The following is a 19,919-nucleotide window of genomic DNA, read 5'->3' on the forward strand; positions in this document are numbered from 1 at the left end:
ATTATACTTTGAGGTTTGACCTCAATGAGTAAGAAGTTAGAAGGTCCAGTGGCCTCAAATGAATCTGCTGCTTCTATTATGTAACCACCACCCCCATTTCCCCCCATGCTTGAAGTCCTCATACTAGTTTGTTGTGGGCATGGTCCATAGTGTAAACTGACCCAAACTGCCTTTATATAGCTGTGTTAGTTCAAATAGGAAATGGAAATATGCTACAATAAGCTAGTCCTATTGCTTTAAAAATAATCTGCAGTCTGTACAAATGAACCAGCTTGGGAGAAGTAACTACTATCAAAGCAGAAAATACTTTATTATAAGGGGAAATTTAATGATTGAGTGCAAAGTTGAGCACACAGGAGTAGGCTTTGCACCTGTACCAAGAGTGTGTCACTAATACTATAGTAAGTAACCTTGTAACATAATAGAAAGTCTGCCTCTATCACCAGTGAGACAGTACTTTAAAACATTCCCCGCACCATGGAGTGCAATACAAACTACCTGGAAGCAATAAAATGGATTCTTTCTAGGAATCCAACCATTCTCTGTGAGGGGAATGGTCTACTCCAGCATGAAGTAAGTGAAGCTCAATCAGAGTGGATTATTTTAACACATAAATTGCATCCTTTGGGAGCCACAGTGCACCCAGACTGAGCTGAGAAATAAAAGGCAGAGTAATTAGGTCATTAAACCATTAATAGGCTCAGTCAATCACAAATAAAAACAAAGTTCAGCTCAGCATGGGAATGATTAGGCTAATGTTGGGTTCACAACCACAGTCATTAGTCAGGTAAAACAATTTCAGTCTTGTTTGCTGTATTATTGCCTATGAGGCTGCCATGTACACTTTGTTGTAAAACATGGAGAGAATGTAGCACTAATGATTACTTTGCTCATTGGAAACAGAGCCTTCAAATCAGCATCAGTCCGGGTAGGTACACTCTCAGGTACCTCAGGAGCTTGGCCTAAATAGCCAAGTGGTTATGGTACTGGGTTTGTAACCCCAAGATTAAGAGTTCAAATCTCACAATGGCAAACTATGGAACAATGTGACTTCATCTGAAACAGATGGAAACAGGTTTGTACTTGAAAGAGTATCAAGAGTTCAAATCTCACAATGGCAAACTATGAAACAATGTAACTTCATCTGAAACAGATGGAAACAGGTTTACTCAAAAAGAGTATCAAGAGTTCAAATCTCACAATGGCAAACTATGAAACAATGTGACTTCATCTGAAACATGGAAACAGGTTTGTACTTGAAAGAGTATCAAGATTTCAAATCTCACAATGGCAAACTATGAAACAATGTAACTTCATCTGAATAGGAACAGATGGAAACATGTTTGTACTCAAAAGAGTTACATACCCAAGCTGGTGAGATCATCTTGAAAAATGGAGTTCTGAGGACATCAGCAAGGCCCTCAGGTACCTCAGTAGGACATAGGGTGTCTGGTAGCGTGATGAGGTACCCTCGTAAATAGGAACTCCCTTACTCATGAAGGAAATATCGTCCTTATTTAGGCCTACCTGAAGCTGCTGTTGTATTAAGGAGAATTACTTTTCTCCAAGAGGGTAGAGGATTAAGAGTCTTCATCACATGTACAAACCTTAATGGATTCACTCTAAGATTGGTTTTCACATTATCCTGGAATTTCTGCCCCAAAATTCCAAAGGTTCAAGTACACTGTAACCTTGTGTTTCTTGTTACTGTGGGGGAAGCATCCTCCTCTGTTATTGACACTGATGTCACCTCATAAGGATTCATGAACAAATCACAATTGGGAAGGGACAGCATTCTAACCCACTGCACTTTGTTATATACTTAATATTTTCATTCGAAATTAAATTTCATCAGCACCAGAAAGGCAGAGGACTGTGTGTTTGTGAAGCTGGAAGCATATTTTCATGTTTTGGATTGAGACCTAAGGGGCAATTTTCCAAATATGCATTACTGGCAGGAAACTTCACTTGGAAATTTAAGTGCTCCTGGCAATAAAGGTTCCTCACCTCAGTGTGAAGTTAGAACATTATTCCCTACATGTTGTTTATGTTGGTTTTAATGTCAGAAAAGCCAAATACAAGGCAACAAGAGAATTGGTGAATGGCAATTTGTACTGCCGTGCCATGAATAGTGGGCTCACACACCATGACAATGGTGTAAACACATGAATGCATAGAGATGAGGCAGCAGAGGGACTATCTGGGAGTAAATCAACTCACTTTACTCTCATATCAGTTTGAACTGCCTATTGCAGAATGATGTTAACAGAGATATTGTTGGCATTTGAATATTTATTCTCAGTCAGAAAATGGCACAGGGAAGAATATTACCTTCAAAAATGGGGGAGAAAATGCAATAAATATGATTTTTTTAGAAGTATTTTATTCTGTATTTTTTGTTAGTCAAGAGGAGTGATTTTAGCTTAGCTGCAATTTCAACCCTTGAAGTATATCCCCTGCTGTATCAGTGTGACATTTTGGATTTTACTGGAGGCGGGTGGGAGGAGAGGTGGGGGGGGCGTACTGTTTGCCACTGCCTCCCCCCTCCCCCAGACCAATCTATGATAAAAAAATAAAAAAGTTGTCAGAAAGATATAATAATTCTCATAATATTATTGGAATTTATTTGTAAAATAGAGTAGTAGTGGGATGTGTCTATGTCTATGTGTGTGTGAGACTTAATTGAATTAGACTAGTGCTTTGATGTAAGAAGGGAAGTTACGTTTGAAATGTTAATTAGGTAAACATGGAAAAGTTTAGAAACATTAGAGTCAAGGGAACATTTGCATTTTTAAATAAACCAGGTTAGATTGTTTTCAAAAGAGGGATTGAAATGTGCCACCTAGACATGTTAATTTTTCCCAAAGATTAGTGCCATGAGAGGTTTTTTATTATCAGGAAGATAAAGTCCAAATATATAGTGAAATAATGGGTATTTGCATTCAAAGAAGGAAATATGTATAAAGGAGAGAAGACTGTTTGTGAGGGAAAGGCATTGTAAGATCTTACAAATGTGAAAAGCCTTCAGCATCTATGACTCAAGCTGCTACCCTCAAGGACTGAAGTTAAGAAAACCCACTTTGAATGCGACTTATTCAGGACATCATGTTTCTTTGCCTGGGTCTTTTAAAATCTGTGTCTTTACTGTTGCCTTAACAAAAGTGTAACTGGAAGCTAGATTGATTAGGGGATTTAGAAGTTACCATTGTAGTAATTTGTAGATCTATGTATGTGTTTAAAATCATTTCTCATATTGATAAATGTTTATTCTCAGGGTGGGTGAGAAGGTGGTGGGTGAGTACACCCCTTGTATTTTATGTGCCCCCACCCACCCCCACCAAAAACATGCGGGGGGGTCCATAAAATCCAGCCCATAGTTTATTTCCCAGAATACTCATTATGTGATCTTTCTGAACCATGCCAACTGGAACTGGTTTGGGACTGTCCAAACATATTTCACATGGGACGCTTGAAGTATAAAGCCAAAGGAAACAATCACCAATAGATCTGTGCTGGATTGAACCCAGGCTCCAAAACAGAGTGCTGTGCCTTCACCCATCACCCCTGTGCCCACTGACTTACATTGGTGCCTTGTCCACAACAAAACACCATGATTTTAAAATTCTCATCCTTGTGTTCACATAGATGTCTCTCTGCCCTCACCCTTCCCTACCTCTGTCATTTTCACCAATCCTACAGCCCTCTGAGAACTTTGTGTTTCTCCAATCCTAACCTCTTGTTCCTCCCCGACTTCCTTCACTGCACCATTGGTGACTGTACCATCAGCTATCTGAACATCAAGCTCTGGAATTGCCAACAGAGAGTAATCTGTCTCTCTCTACTCCTTTTAAGATAATGATGTAAACAAATAGTTTTCACTCTTTTTAAAAAGCAAGATCACTGAATCCTGGACTTGAACTGGTTACATTGAAAACTGAAAATTGAAAGGGTTGCCTGATCGGGAGCCAGTGTATGTCAACGAGCTCAGGAATGATGGGTGAATGGAACTTGGTGCAAGTAAGGAGATGTGCAGCAAAGCTTTGGATCTGACCCTGCTTTCCTTCCCCTCCCCCTCTATTCCCTGCCTCTCACCTCTATCTTCTCACCTTCCTTGAGCTCATCTCTTCAGCTATTTTTCCACTTCTTTCATTCCTATTCTTTCCCTTCCTTCCTTCTTCTCCTCCCACTCCTCTCCCTTTCACCCTCTTCACTCTATCACTACTCTTTTCTCCTTCCCTCTCCTCACTCTTCTTCCTAATTGTTGAAAATTGTGTGGAATATATTTCTCAATCTGGCTGGCAAATACGCTGCTTTTCCTTTTGTAAAGTAATTCCATTAAAATTCCTCAGCAGTACGAAAATAACAACTATATGGAATCTATGAAGAATGTTGACAGAGCTGGAACTTTAATTCTTGTAGATTCCCCCCTGCTGACTGCTGAACATTCATTAATTGCATAACATCATTAATTTCGTTGCAAAACTGTTTGTTGTTGTGTTCTTGTCACAAGTACTTTAAATCAGTTTGAGGTTTCGTGTGCTGTAATATTCCACTCTAGATCAACAGAGCATGACATTGAATCAGATTAGTTCAGAAAGATGCCATGATGTATCTGATATATCATTGGGCTGTTTTACTGTGTGTCAAATTTCAAACTTTGTTGCTCTGGAGCAATTGGTTGATCCGTGTGAGAGAGCGAAGAACCTATGTAAGGGGAAATGGCATAATGAGAGAGGACACTCTCATTTCATTAGCAAGCTTTGAAGAATTTGACTTCAGCGTGGGCTGCAGGGGTGAAGGTTTCCCCTCTCTGTTGGTTGTAGTAGCCCCATGTAGACAGTTTTTCCAGTTTCAAGCCAGTTCTAGGTAGGCCTTAAACTACAGCATGACATTGCTCATATTCGCAGAAGTCAACAATAAATTGCCAGAGTTCCTCATGACATGGAAGCATCACATTACTGTGGTAGGATATGAGATCATGTTATCTTATTAAGGAAACATAAAGAAGATTTACTGTGTATAGCCTTTGGTTTATCTGACCTAAGAGTATTCAATGCTGATACTAGCTGCAGAAAGTAGATAAGTATTTTGTCCTGCAGCATCTCTTAGCTTGATAAACAAAGATGACAGTGGTATCCAGCACTGACTCCCAAACTTTATGCAGATCAGCTCGTGGAGATTTCAGCTATTTCTTTAGCAGCTGTCTGCAAAAACATACAAATACTAAAATAGCTAGTCATTTTTGGAATAGTCCAAAGCAAATGATTAGATTCAAAATATCCTGCTCAAGATATACTTCAATAACTGAGCTAGCTTTTATTTTCTCTGTATACTAACTCACTGTGTGATTTGGACATTTTAATGGTATTGTGTCTGTCAGTGGTCCTCTCAAAGCAATATTTATCAATTGATTAATTGAATCATTGCCCCCTCTTCCAAACTCTCCATCTCCTCCCTCCCCCCTCTCTTTCCCCCTCCATCCTCTGCCTCTCCTCTATCCTTTCACCTCCCTCTTTTGCACTCATCCCTTCATCTCCTAATTTCCCCATAACCTTTTCTACTTGCTTTTTCTACTCTCTCCCTTCCTTCCTCCTCCCCCCTCTCGTGTCCCTTTCATTCCTCTTCACTATGTCACTTCTGTCCTTGCCTCAGTCTCTTCATACTTTCTCCACCTGACTTTAGTATCCTTACTTCATCTCCCCTTTTCCCACCCATTTGCAGTATTTGCTTAAACACGCTTTTCGGTCCCATGTTAATGCTGACAGAATGTAAACTGCAGATGGCAGTGTGTCCTTACATGAAGTCGTCTTACATCTTAAAATGGGAAATAAAAATTGTAAGCCATGGCTTTCTTTAAAAAAAATCTCTATTTAGTTTCAAATGGATAATAGCATCTCATTTTAAACTTAGAAAATTTGTACTGCAGCTTTGACTCCATAATCTTGGCTTAGCTTTTAATAACACAAGGTAACATACTCGCACCTGTGGAACCAGAAAGCAGGAATGAGTTAATGGTTGCAAGAGGGAAGGGAAGAAATGAGATAAAAAAAAAGATCAGCAACTGCAGATAGAGGATGCAGTATTCATCTGACTGGCACTTCAGATAGGTACAACATTCATATAAATGCTGAGCATTACTTGTTTAAATGACATACTGGGCCCCTTTAATAACATAAGGACATTTGTCTCTGGTATAAATGTCAGGTAGGTAAACGCACCTCCTGCCAACTGCTGGATTATCTGTCACTAGCAAACCTTGCATTTGAAATTGAGCAATTCCCTTGTTTATTTTGTGATAAGTTCTGAGTGGTTAGAGACAGTTGAATCTTATTATTTATGAGTAAAATCATAGAAGCACTGTTCCACTTTCAAAGAAGGAAGCATCAAGATTAAAATAAACACCTCAGCATAGATACACATCCTGGAATTTCATCCTGCTTGCCTCAGAAGCACAATAAACAATCAGGGCAGTTTTTATTTGGCAGCAAATTGTTTTAGAAGCTATTTCTGCTGCTTTCCACCCCAAAATGATGTGCCTGAATTAACAAGCACGGTTTGGCTCCCTCTGTGATCTGCCGCCAGGTCCCTATGCAGCTAATTTTCAAACACATGGAAATTAGGACCAGTTGTAGTGAGCCCAGAATTTCTGTAATTTGTGCTTGTAGTGAACTAGGCGATGTCAGAAACATAAAAGAGTGCCAGGATTAGCTGAGACTGGAAGAGAAGTTTTAAATATGAAGACTTTTGAAAATTTAAGCATTGATTTCCACAGCTAAGAATTAGGTTTATATCTCAGCAATTTGGGGAAAAGGTGCATTATTGCATTTTGTTCTCTTCTTCTTTCTTCTTGTCCAGACAGAGTTGGACTTGCTTCTGATTGATTCTGAGACCACCAGGATATTTTGTCCCCCTACAATGAACTTCTAAGGAGCATGTGAGATTCCCCATGGGAATATACATTTAAGGAAGAGCTTATTTGGGAGGCAAAATTAAATGGAGATGAGCACCAGGAGGGCCATCACTCAGGGCTCTCCCCAGTGATAGCTGCAAGGGGTATCAGAGAAGAATTAATTATTTTTGCATTTATTTAACACAGTAGTCTTTATTATCACTGTCAGAAGTCTTTCTCCCCCAATTTCAATCCAATACACATACTGAAGTGATTGAACACAATAGCTCTCTTTGTCCCAGCATGATCATGCCAATGAAAGTTGCTTGATTGACAAAGTTACTGGTAAAATAAATTACATCTTTTGCTTTATGATTATACTCTCCTTCAATATCAAAGCATGATGTAAGTGCACATTCTCTCTTAATGCAACAAATTCCAAGCTGAACAGAAGCTAACATACTGTTTCTTCACACCATGCTTCTCCAATATTCTGGTCTTTCTGCTTGGTGCAATCTGAGGAGCAGTAACACAAGAACTGGTTGGCTGCTCCTGTGGCTGACGTGAACACAGGAGAGAGTGCAGAAGAGATTTACAAGAATAGTTCCAGGGATGAGAAACTATAGCTATAAGGATAGATTGGAGAGGTTAGGACTGTTCTCCTTGGAGAGAAGGCTAAGAGGAGAATTGATCAAGATGTTCAAAATCATGAGGTAGCTGGACAGAGTAGATAGGGAGAAGCCGATCCCACTCGTAAAAGGATCAAGAATGAGAGGGCACAGATTTAAAGTGATTTGCAAAAGAAGCAAGTGTGATGTGAGAAAAAACTTTTTCACACAGCGAGTGGTTCAGGTCTGGAATGCACTGCCTGGAAGTGTGGTGGAGGGAGGTTCAATTGAGACATTCAAGAGGGCATTAGATAATTATTTGAATAGAAACAATGTGAAAGGGTACGGGAGAAAGGCAGGGCAATGGCACTAGATCATAATGCTCATTTGGGGAGCCAGTGCAGACACAATAGGCTGAATGGCCTCCTTCTGTGCTGTTAAAATTCTATGAGAAAATTCCATGAGGGTCTTTGCTGATGACAGCTTGCTCCATGAGGAAGGCGCTGCTGCCTGCACCTCTGGAGCTTGCACCTAGGCAACTCTTGTACCACCCAGAGGTAGGGGAAGGCTGGATGTGTGGAATGTGCTGCTGTCCTAAGAAGCAGAAACAAGTCAACTCCCGTCAAGCCTATTCTGCTGAACCCTGGATCTCTGACCCAACTGATTAGTGAAATGGCTGGTCAAATGCCAGGTATTAGATCCTGGAATCCCTGAGAGACAGCAGCATGCATCCCAGCCACCTGTGTTTGGAGGCTTGCATGTTGGGTGCTCTCTCTATTTTCTCCTGTTGTCACCAGATCTACGGTCTGTACTTCTGTGAAGCTGATGGTACTGACTTGGTCCCTGGCCACTTTATATGAGGTAATCTGCTGCTGATTGCAGTGAAGCTGTCACACATTGAATTGATCTCTTTACTGAAGAAAGAGCTTCCCTGAAGTTGCTGAAAATCAGGGTTATAGACTATTAAGTCACACCTGTCAGTTACCAAACATCCTCATATGTCCGACCTCAGACTCTGCATGTAAATGTGATATTTTTGAATACGCCTTTCAGAACTCGTGAATCCTAACATATCTGTTAGTGAAATAATGGCACTTGATTTCAAGATCCTGAGTTTAACCAATCATCTTTAACCAATTTGCAGTGTTAAGGATTGGTTATGCAGGTCTTCATTTTAGAGGGTCTGAGAGAGCTAACAGTCAAATGTATTTGAGCCTTATTTCCATGGGGACTATACAGTGTCTTTCTCTCTCTTTCCCCACCCCCCTCTCTCCCTCCTTTGCTGAATCTCCTTGAACATCGTTTGCAGGTCAGTCTCAATGGAATTGTGCATGTTCCTTTCATTCTGTTTGCAATGCTTATGTCCTTTCTTTGGCTCTCAGTACCAGATTGTTCAGTGGAACTAAATCATACATGAAGCATCCATTGCAGCTACCTGATTGACTTAACCGAGCACTTTCCTGCTTATTGCTTTTCTCCCAATGGCTGCAATGTTCAAGCTGATGGTTTTTTAAAGTCTACATTCTAATTTGCAAACACCACCAGCACATCTTTTCTGTTTTACGTGAGATTTGTGCTTGAGAGTTGCCAATGAAAATTTGAATGAATCAAATCTGCAAATTATAGCAGAGATTGGGCCTGTGGTGCATCAGTGAGCATAAGTCTTCACTCATTTGGCACAAATTCATTGCAATTTGCCATGTGAAACTTAAGTAGGATTTGTTTTGGAGCACAATTGCAGGGATGTTTAAAGAAGATGAAAGTATGAAAATAAAGTTAAAATTTTCTTAAGTTTTAGGTATTTGATTTTCACAAAAATTCACAATCCAGCCTGATGGAACAGTCTGTTTGTTTCATGATCATTGGTAAGCAATGCTCTTTCCTGGAAAAGCATTACAATTTATATTGCCTTTGTTCAGCACTTTAGATTTTGTAATGCCAGCCATGCAGAATTCATGAAAAAAGCAGACATTTAATATTTGTGACATTTTATTTGCTGAGAAAGGTACCTATGTGCTGACTCTCTGTTTACTTCATGTTATAGTAAGGCTAACGTAATGAAATTGTTTTCAAGGGGGAGAAACTATAGTTGCAAAATTCAGCTAGTTATTTCCAAACTAGTTAGCGAGTTGGTTCCAAAATGGCATCTGTGGCACAATCACTGTCTTCTAGTGTGGGCTGCACCAGACTTCATTCTGGGGGCATGGCTGCATGCATGCAGGAAGTGCCTGCCGAAAGTGTGCAGAGTACGTACAAATATATGAACTAGGAGCAGGAGTAGGCTATTCAGCCCTTGAGACTGCTGTTTTATTCAGCAAGATCATGGCTGATCTGATTGTAGCCTCAACATCATTTTCCTGCCTACTCCTGACACTCTTTGGCTCCCTTATTAATCAAGAATATATCTACCTCTGCCTTAAACATATTCAATGACCCAGCCTCTACTGCTCTCTGGGGAAGATAGTTCCACATGCTCATGTATTCAGAGAAAAACATTCTCCTCATCTCTGTCTTAAATGTGAAACCCCTTATTTTAAACTGTGTTCGCTAGTTCTAGTCTCTCCCCCAAGAGGGAAACATCCTCTCTGCATCTACTCTGCCAAGTCCCCTCAGTATCTTGTATATTTCAATAGACTCACTGCTCATTCCTCGAAACTCCAATGGATACAGGCCCAACTCGTCTAACCTTACCTCATAAGATAACCCCCTCATCCCAGGAATCAGTTGATTGAACCTTCTCTGACCTGCTTCCATTGCAATTATGTCCTTTCTTAAATAAGGAGACCAACAGTACTCTAGATGTGATGTCACCAATGTCCTGTAAAATGGTAGCAAAACATTGTTACTTTTATATTTCATTTCCCTTGTAATAAACACAACATTCAATTTGCTATCCTAATCACTCGCTGTACCTGCATACTAACATTTTGGGATTCATGTACCAATACACCTAAATCCCTCTGTACCACTGAGTTCAGTAATGTACCACTCTATTTTCTATTCTTCCTGCCAAAATGAACAAGTTCACACTCCATCTGTTATACTCATGTTATACTCCATCTGCCAAATTATTGCCCACTGCCAAATTATTGCCCACTTGCTTAACCTGTGTCCCTTTGTTTCATAAGTAAATTTAGCAACTATACATTCAGTCCCTTCATCCAAGTCATTGATAAAGATTGTAAGTTGTAGAGGCTCTAGTGCTGATCCCTGTGGCACTCCACTCATTACACATTGCCATCCCGAAATGCCCAACTTATGCCTACTTTCTGTTTCCTGTTAGCTAACCAATCCTCTATTCATGCTAATATTTTAGCTCATTCATCATGCGACTCTTATTTTGTGGAATCTTGTCAAATGCCTTTTGACAACATATGCCACAGGTTCCCGTCTTTCCATGTTACTTGGTTACTTTCTCAAAGAAATCTAACAAATTAGTCAAACATGATTTCCCTTTCACAAAACCATGTTGACTCTGTCTGGTTGCCGTGAGATTTTCTAAGTGTCCTGCTACAACTTCCTTAATAGATTTCAACATTTTTCCTATGACACATATTAACCTAAATGTCCTGTGCTTTCCTGCCTTCTATCTCCCTTTCTTGAATAGACAAGTTACATTCATTATTTTCCAATCCGATGGGACTTTTCCAAAATCTAAGGAATTTTAGAAAAGCGAAACCAAAATACCTGCTGTCTCAGCAGCCACTTCTTTTAAGGCCCTAGGATGAAATCCATCAGGACCTGGACAGATTGTGATGCCAATCAGCTTAGACATTGATTTGACAGCAGTGTTGCCACTTTAGAACCTAACTCCCCAAATAACACTGTCTCTTCACCATGCACCATTGAACATGCATTCAGCAGCAGGAAGAACCCTCCCATGAGCCCTTTTGAAAGAGATCATCAAATACTTTCAGGTAATTGCTGAAAAGAGAAATGTTGCCAAAGCTTTTCAGCTTGTGCTCATTAGGACAGATGCAAAGTTACCAAATTTCAACTGATTACAACAATTTATGCAACAGAAGAGGGTGCTGATTAGTTGGCAAGTCAACTCTGATTGGCTGAGGCATTACCTTAGAGAAAGCAACATACAACTGTAGGCTTCCCAGGTCCCTGGGTAATTCAACAAAGGTGCAAGGCTTAAACATATGCTTTGTTTGCAGAGATCAGGTCCCTGCATATGAATCTATGTCACTTCTAACAAGTGTAAATGAGTCATTTTACAAGCTTGACTGATTGTCTTAAATTGGTTGTTAGTGTGGACAATAGTATATGTATTTCAGTGCCAGTGTGATGCTGTGTATATGGACCATTTGACCTAGTGACTGGCTGATTGAATCAAACAGCATGTTCCTTCAGTAGTTCCCATTCGCCAGCAATCCCACACCTTCCCTCTGTCACTGAGCAACACAGTGTCTGCTTGACCACAATGCAAAAATAAAAGCCAACACAAAATAAACATTTAAAATCAAATTTAGTACCCATATTCCTCATATCTTTGTTTGTCCTAATATTTCAATGCAGTGCTACTCCAATGAGTACAGGATGGCAGGTGGAAGGATGCTGACGTTCAATGGGGGAGACTGCAGATAGCCTTGGTGGAGGATTCCATGCAGCCTAAAAGATGCGGCATTGGACTGCACTATCTTGATATGGACGGCAGCAGTCTGGACTGGTTGGATGGCTGGATGATAGGCAACACCTAGGGTACGGGCAGTGGTGGCAGGCCAAATGCGGTCACCGTGAGAGAGGACAACAAGCACATATTCCTTGCAGCCAATGGCATTCATTTGGGGTGGGGTCTCAGCAGTAATCAGTTAAAGGATAGATTACTGGACCACTGCGATGCCTTGCAAGCCCCTTTGACCACTGGTATCCACAGTCATGATGGCCGCAATCTGAGCTTGTGTGAAAGTCTGTGCTTCCACTAGAGAGCTTAGACATTGTGTGGCTTCTATTTGTACTACAATGGAAGCTGTGACTTCAGCCATCATAACTTGCATCATGGTTGGGTCCAAAAACCTGTGAATGAGTTGGCCACCACTTTGACAGAATAGTGAGGATGGGTTCCAGTCTCTGTGCAAAACCCTGTGCCAAGTTAGTGCCAGACTATTCGATGGTTCTTCATATGCAGCATCTCTGCCAGACCTGCCAATGCTGCAAGCACATTAGTGTGCATACCATCAACTTTCCTTCTGCCCCATGAAAATGCTCATTTGAGTCCTTTGCAGTAGAACTCGTGTGTGACTTTGGCCTCTGACAGCTAGCATTTCCACTGCTCTTGACCTCAGCCCTGGCCACTAATGACTCATGCATGGTGTCTCACATGTGTATATCTTGCCTCTCAGCTCTCTAAAGTACATGCAGTATTAATATCTGAGCTGGTGGCTGAGAATGTGAGAGTGAGTGCAAATGATGGTGCTTCTTCTTCGTCACTGCCTTCTTGCTCCTCTGCCTCTTGTTCTTTTACCACTGCCTGGCCAGGTTGCTGTTCTGAGAGGTATCTAGGAAGAGAAAGGCACTAGGATTGTTATGATTGGGCGGGGTGGGGGAGGTGAGTGAGGGATGCAAAAAGATGCATGCTTGCATCACTTATAGTTTATAAATCTGAAGAGATGGTGGAATGAGGGGTGAAACAGGATGTGAAAAGGAGGATTAGGTGTTATTGATGGTTTCAACATTGCCACTGGCCAAGGCCTATAATGGCCGTTCCATCGATGGTGACAATGATCTCGTCCATGGATGATTTGCAGCCATATCTGTCCCCCCGCCAGTTCGATTCCATGCCCTCCAATCAACTTGTCCTGTAAGGGAGAGTGAGCTTTATTGCTGAATGTCATACAACATGTTTGGGGTGATGAGACAGTCATTGTTAATAGTTGGCAATGTGTGTAAGCTATGAGATGTGAGCGTGAGATATGCTAAGTGTATGAGGATGAAATGAAATGATGAATGTTATGAATGACTTGTGATTGATCATGAATGTTGATAAGTGATGGGATAGTTGTGCATTGAACAGTATTTCAGGCAAGAGATGCAACTGGTGGAATATGGCATTTGAAGATATATTCACTGACCTTGACCACTCATGTGAGGTCATTGAACATTTTGCAGCACCTCATCCATTTCATTGGGGCCTGATTCATGGCATTGACTGCCATGATGATCTAGTCCCACTGCCTTCACTAAGTTTGCCTGGGGACAGGAGGGGCCTCCTTTCCCTCCGTGGATAGATCACATCTCTCCTCCTCTTCCGCTCTCTTCCTTATTGCACCATTACTGACACTTCATGCTCAGACTGCTCCAGTCAGAATGCATCTCTACTTTAACTGTTGCAGGCCAGTTATAAGTGGTGCCAGTCTCGCATAATGTTGGGACCCCCTCCAGAAGTATGCAACCACTTAACAGCTCAGTTAGCACTGACTCCATGCAGAAATCATTCAAGTTAGCAGGAGTACAAAGTTGCCATGCTGGCTGCATCTGAAGCACAGTTAATCTCCTAAGCCTAACTGAGATAGAAGAAGCATAAGAAAGTCCACTGAGAAAGAAAAGGTCATCAATTGAGAAACACAGCACACATTATCCTTAAGAACCATTTAGATCTGTGGCGGAAAGTCAAAAATTCTAATCTCTGTTGTAACACCTACTGACATAGAAATGTCTCAAGTCATGAATGGATGTATTTTGTAAAAGCAATGCTCTAGTTACACTGTGCACAAATTAAGCTGATTACCTTAGTATCTGTTGTGTATATTTTTAGCTGACAAAATTAGAAATGCAAGAAGTGTTATTAGGTAGCAGAGCATATTTAGTCAAGGGTTGTCTTTTTGTGTGACTGTTACAGGTCTAATGACAACGGGTCATAGCCCATTGGTGAATAGTAAACCCATACTTTCACCTGTGAGAAGTAAAAGCTGTTGAGAAGCAAAATATTTGTTGGCTTTGTATGGAAACTTATTTTACTTTGGTGTACTGAACTGTAGTGGCTGCTGCAACATGTGGCTGAGTAACTGCCAACTTTCCAGATGTTTAAAATATCTGTTTGAAAGATCGACAATAAGTGAACAAATTGAAATGAGATAAAAAAATAAAGTCACATCAACAATTTCCAGTTCCCTGGCCCCAACCGCTTCCTCTTCACCATGGACGTCCAATCCCTCTACACCTCCATTCCCCACCAGGATGGTCTTAGGGCCCTTAGCTTCTTCCTCGAACAGAGGCCCGAACAATCCCCATCCACCACTACTCTCCTCCGTCTGGCTGAACTTGTTCTCATGCTGAACAATTTCTCCTTCAACTCCTCTCACTTCCTCCAAATAAAAGGTGTGGCTATGGGTACCCGCATGGGCCCCAGCTATGCCTGTCTCTTTATGGGGTATGTGGAACATTCCTTGTTCCAGTCCTACTCCGGCCCCCTTCCACAACTCTTTCTCTGGTACATCGATGATTACTTCGGTGCCGCTTCATGCTCTCGTCGGGACTTGGAAAAATTTATTAATTTTGCTTCCAATCTCCACCCCTCCATCATTTTCACGTGGTCCATCTCTGACACTTCCCTTCCCTTCCTTGACCTCTCTGTCTCAATCTCTGGTGATAGACTGTTCACCAATATCTATTACAAACCCACCGACTCCCACAGCTATCTCGACTACAGCTCCTCACACCCCGCTTCCTGTAAGGACTCCATCCCATTCTCTCAGTTCCTTCGCCTCCGTCGCATCTGTTCCGATGATGCTACCTTCAAAAACAGTTCCTCTGACATGTCCTCCTTCTTCCTTAACCGAGGTTTTCCACCCACGGTCGTTGACAGAGCCCTCAACCGTGTCCGGCCCATATCCCGCGCATCCGCCCTCACGCCTTCTCCTCCCTCCCAGAAACATGATAGGGTCCCCCTCGTCCTCACTTATCACCCCACCTGCCTCCACATTCAAAGGATCATCCTCCTCCATTTCTGCCAACTCCAGCATGATGCCACCACCAAACACATCTTCCCTTCACCTCACCTGTCGGCATTCCGTAGGGATCGTTCCTTCCGGGACACCCTGGTCCACTCCTCCATCTCCCCCTACTCCTCAACTCCCACCTATGGCACCATGCCAAGCCCACGCAAAAGATGTAACACCTGCCCCTTCACTTCCTCTCTCCTCACCGTCCAAGGGCCCAAACACTCCTTTCAAGTGAAGCAGCATTTCACGTGCATTTCCCCCAACTTAGTCTACTGCATTCGTTGCTCCCAATGTGGTCTCCTCTACATTGGAGAGACCAAACGTAAACTGGGCGACCGCTTTGCAGAACACCTGCGGTCTGTCCGCAAGAATGACTCAAACCTCCCTGTCGCTTACCATTTTAACACTCCACCCTGCTCTCTTGCCCACATGTCTGTCCTTGGCTTGCTGCATTGTTCCAGTGAAGCCCAATGCAAACTGGAGGAACAACACCTCATCTTCCGACTAGGCACTTTACAGCCTTCTGGACTGAATATTGAATTCAACAACTTTAGATCTTGACCTCCCTCCTCCATCCCCACCCCCTTTCTGTTTCTTCCCCCTTCCTTTTGTTTTTTCCAATAAATTATATAGATTTTTCTTTTCCCACCTATTTCCATTATTTAAAAATATTTTTAAATCTTTTATGCTCCCCCCACCCCCACTATACCTTGTGTGCCCTACCATCCATTCTTAATTAGCGCATTTGTTTAGATAATATCACCAACTTCAACACCTATGTGTTCTTTTGTTCTGTTGTCTATGACATCTTTTGATGATCTGCTTCTATCACTGCTTGTTTGTCCCTACAACCACACCACCCCCCTCCACTTCTCTCCCCTAACCGTCCCCCCCCCCACCCCACACACACCTTAAACCAGCTTATATTTCACCCCTTCCTTCGATTCACCTAGTTCTGTGGAAGGGTCATGAGGACTCGAAACGTCAACTCTTTTCTTCTCCGCCGATGCTGCCAGACCTGCTCAGTTTTTCCAGGTAATTCTGTTTTTGTTTTAAATTGAAATGAGAACTTTTTGTCAAGTTCATGACATCAGTATGAAGGACAGTGGGATTAAGTTGAATGGAACTTTAATGTATAACTCACAAGAATATCCAGTTGCGAATGAGGACAACTTGTTATGGTCGGTTACATTTGACACTTGACACTGTAGATCAGCTATTAAAACAGAAATTTTGAAAATGTGATCTTTATTTTCCTTGTGTAGGTGACTGAGGGAAAGCAAGAGCTGGAGAAGTCTCTGAAATTTTCTCGCAAGCTCAGGAAGGAAGTGAATGCCTTGACAGAATGGCTGGCGGCAACAGATGCAGAACTGACAAGGAGATCAGCAGTTGAAGGCATGCCTACTAATTTGGACAATGAAGTTGCCTGGAGTAAGGTAAGAATGACTTTAATATCTTAAGAGGAAATAATGTCAAATAATGCCTTTGGCTTACAACTTAGGTTAAGAAGTTTGAGTAGATGTTTAGCATTTAGCAGTGTGGCCCCTCAAATGTTATTTCAAGAAGGCTTCTTTTCTCATTAGCAATAAAGTTGAGACATACTGAAGGATGGTGCTCAGGTGTTTTAACATCAACTGTCTCCGAACACAGATGATTTTTGGAATAAGTATGTCAAAGACATGAATGCTTATTTTTAGAGGCCCTGTTCTCAGTATGGTGCCTCATTAGATAGGAGTATGGGCTGTAGGAACAACCCTTTAATATTATAGTCATACTTCCTAGCTGACTCCGATCCAGGCTCACTTCTGAAAGTTAACCAATTGCTGTCTTTTTCAAAATTCTGAAGTGACCAACACAAAAGCAAAATACCACAGCTGCCAGAAATCTGAAATAAAATAGAAAATACTGGAAATTCTCAGTAGGTCTGGCTGCTCATGTAGAGAGAGAAACAGAACCATTTCTGGTGAAAGGTCAAAGATCTTCTCTCCTCAGATGCTGCCTGACCTGCTGAGCATTACCAGCATTTTCATTTTTTATTATTAGTAAATAGACCATTTTGGAGCTATTAATGAGTTTTAACCAACAGTACTATGGGTGTACTGACACCACATGGACTGCAGGGATTCAAGAAGGCAGCTCACCACAATCTTCTCAAGGGCAATTAGGGATGGGAAATTTATGCTGGCCCAGCCAGCATAACCACATCCTATGAAAAAACAAAATAAAAAAGCTAATCTGGGCCCAGCTAGATGCATATTTTCAATTTAATGTATTAAGGTAATTGTGGAGCAAAAAGGCGGGCCAAAAATGATTGACTGAATGATCTGGGGAATCAACTTTGGGCTGTGACTTGTCTCATCCTTGATTTTCCTTATGATTGAAGGTACTAAAAGATACTCTGTTAATGTAGGGAAAATGAGGAATAATGTAGCAATTACATTATTTCACTAGACTTCACTGTAATATATGTCTTATGAGGCCAGGAGAGATTTGAAGTCTTTGATTTCATTTCAATGATGATGAGGTGTAACCCACGCAAACCTGGCAAGAATTCTTGCTTGGCAGACAGGAACAGGAATCTTGGTGTTAGGAGGTTGGTGCCAAGAGCCCATGGCACTAAGGTAAGTGGTGAGGCAGGGAGAAGGGTAAACCATTGGCAGGGCAGGAGAGGCCCAAGGTTTCCTTTCCCCTTACTGCCCCACAAGGAAATCAAATAACATTTTTAAATTTAAATAGGTGTCTGATACCTCATGCGCCAGAAGATCACAGGTTCAAAACCAACTCCAGTGTCTTGTGCAAAAATCTAAATTGACACTCCAGTGCATTACCGAAGGACTGCTGCACTGTTGGAGGTGCCATCTTTCGAATGAAGTCAAATCAAAGCCCTTTTTGCCCAATCAGGTGGATATAATTAACTCACTATGAAAAGGAGACATTGTGAGTTCTCCATAGTGTCCAGGCCAATACTTATCACTCTACTAACATAATTAAAAAACACATTACCTGGACATTTATCACATTGCTGTTTGTGGGATCTTGAAGTGCGCAAATTAGTTGCTGCATTTCCTACATGACAAGAGTAACTACTCTGCAAAGGTACTCCATTAGCTGATGTTTTTTGGGAACTCCTGAGGTTATGAACAGTGTGTGTAATTGCAAGACTGCCTTTCTCTGGTCCCGATCCAGCTGTCATGAGGTTTCTTTGGTGGCTTCCGCACTGGTCAAGATTCGGACAACTAAATGGCTTCAGGGCCCAATTTGTTATATTGCTATTAGCTAGTTGGTGAAGGAAGAAACCAGAGCCATTATTTACTTGGAATAAATTTATTCACAGAATGAAACATTACAGGTACATGTTCCTGGCTCAGCTCTACTGCTATGTCATTAAGTGTCTCTTTATATGCATTCAAGTAACCAATCAATCAAGGCTTCCACCAGTATATACTTACCTCAATTAACACAATTAACATTATTTGTCATAAGAGTTTAACACTTCCATATATGTGAGGACTTTAGTTGCCTACAGCAAATGTCTCCCTTGAGTTACACTACAGCGGGTAGGAGTGCAGCACAAATGAGGAGGTAAGTATTCTTCCTGTATTTTAATCCCCTTACATGTCTTGTTCTCATCGGGCATGTGAGGGTTAAAATTGGGGCGATTCACAATTTTCATGGCGTTGTAAACAGCAAATCCATTAAAATGCTGTGGAGTCATCATATGTTCTCTTTCAGTGGATTAAAAATAATTCTGCTGGTCTGACAAATTCAGTGGAAAGGAGAGGTAATTATTTATTTTCTAACTAGGTTTCAAACTGTGACAGTCTTGCTTTTATGCACCAAAGGTGAGGTAGATTTAATCAGCACACTTGCAATTGATTGGCTTCAACTTTGCATTTCTGAAATGATAGTTGGTTGCTGCTGAACAGATATGGAATGCTTGAGGTATACATGTAGCCAGTGGAAAGTAAAAATGTCAATGAGCAATTCCAGATCACCTCAAATCAAAAATTGTCTATCAGGAAACAATAGCAAGGACCACCAGGAGATGCATGAGATAAGCTTGTGGTGGAGAGTTAAGGAATAGTAGAGATAACAAATGAAAATGTTGCCTAATTTTTCAGAGTAGATGTAGTAGAATCACCAAAAGTGGAAGCAGGGAAGTTAGTGGAAGTTATTATTGAAATAAGCAAGGCACTAAAGAAATTATTCAAACATAAGGTAGAAAGATCACCAGGAGTTATTGCTTACATTTGAGGGTAGGCTAGGGAAGAAGTAGCAGAGGCTCTGACTGTAATTTTCTAAAATATTGTACTTAGCAATATATAAAAATTACAACACAGAAACAGCCCAACCTGTTCACGTTGGCATATGCCCTCCACATGAACAATGTTACAATCTCAGTAGAGACCATGCTTTTAAAAATAAATTCAAACTCCCAGTTATTAACTGTAAGAATTTCAAGTTTTAAACTGAAAA

General features: G+C 41.2%; 1 protein-coding gene across 1 annotated transcript in view; it reads left to right on the forward strand.

Annotated features, from left to right (window-relative positions):
• The window catches only part of dmd (dystrophin), a 1,748,406-nt gene that overhangs the window by 692,084 nt on the left and 1,036,403 nt on the right, over window positions 1–19,919 (forward strand). The window contains exon 33 of the mRNA XM_041212034.1: window positions 16,709–16,879. Within this exon, the coding sequence (XP_041067968.1) occupies window positions 16,709–16,879 (171 nt within the window). The remainder of the gene's footprint in view (window positions 1–16,708; window positions 16,880–19,919) is intronic.

This window comes from Carcharodon carcharias, chromosome 18 (assembly GCF_017639515.1).
Source record: "Carcharodon carcharias isolate sCarCar2 chromosome 18, sCarCar2.pri, whole genome shotgun sequence".
NCBI lineage: Eukaryota > Metazoa > Chordata > Chondrichthyes > Lamniformes > Lamnidae > Carcharodon > Carcharodon carcharias.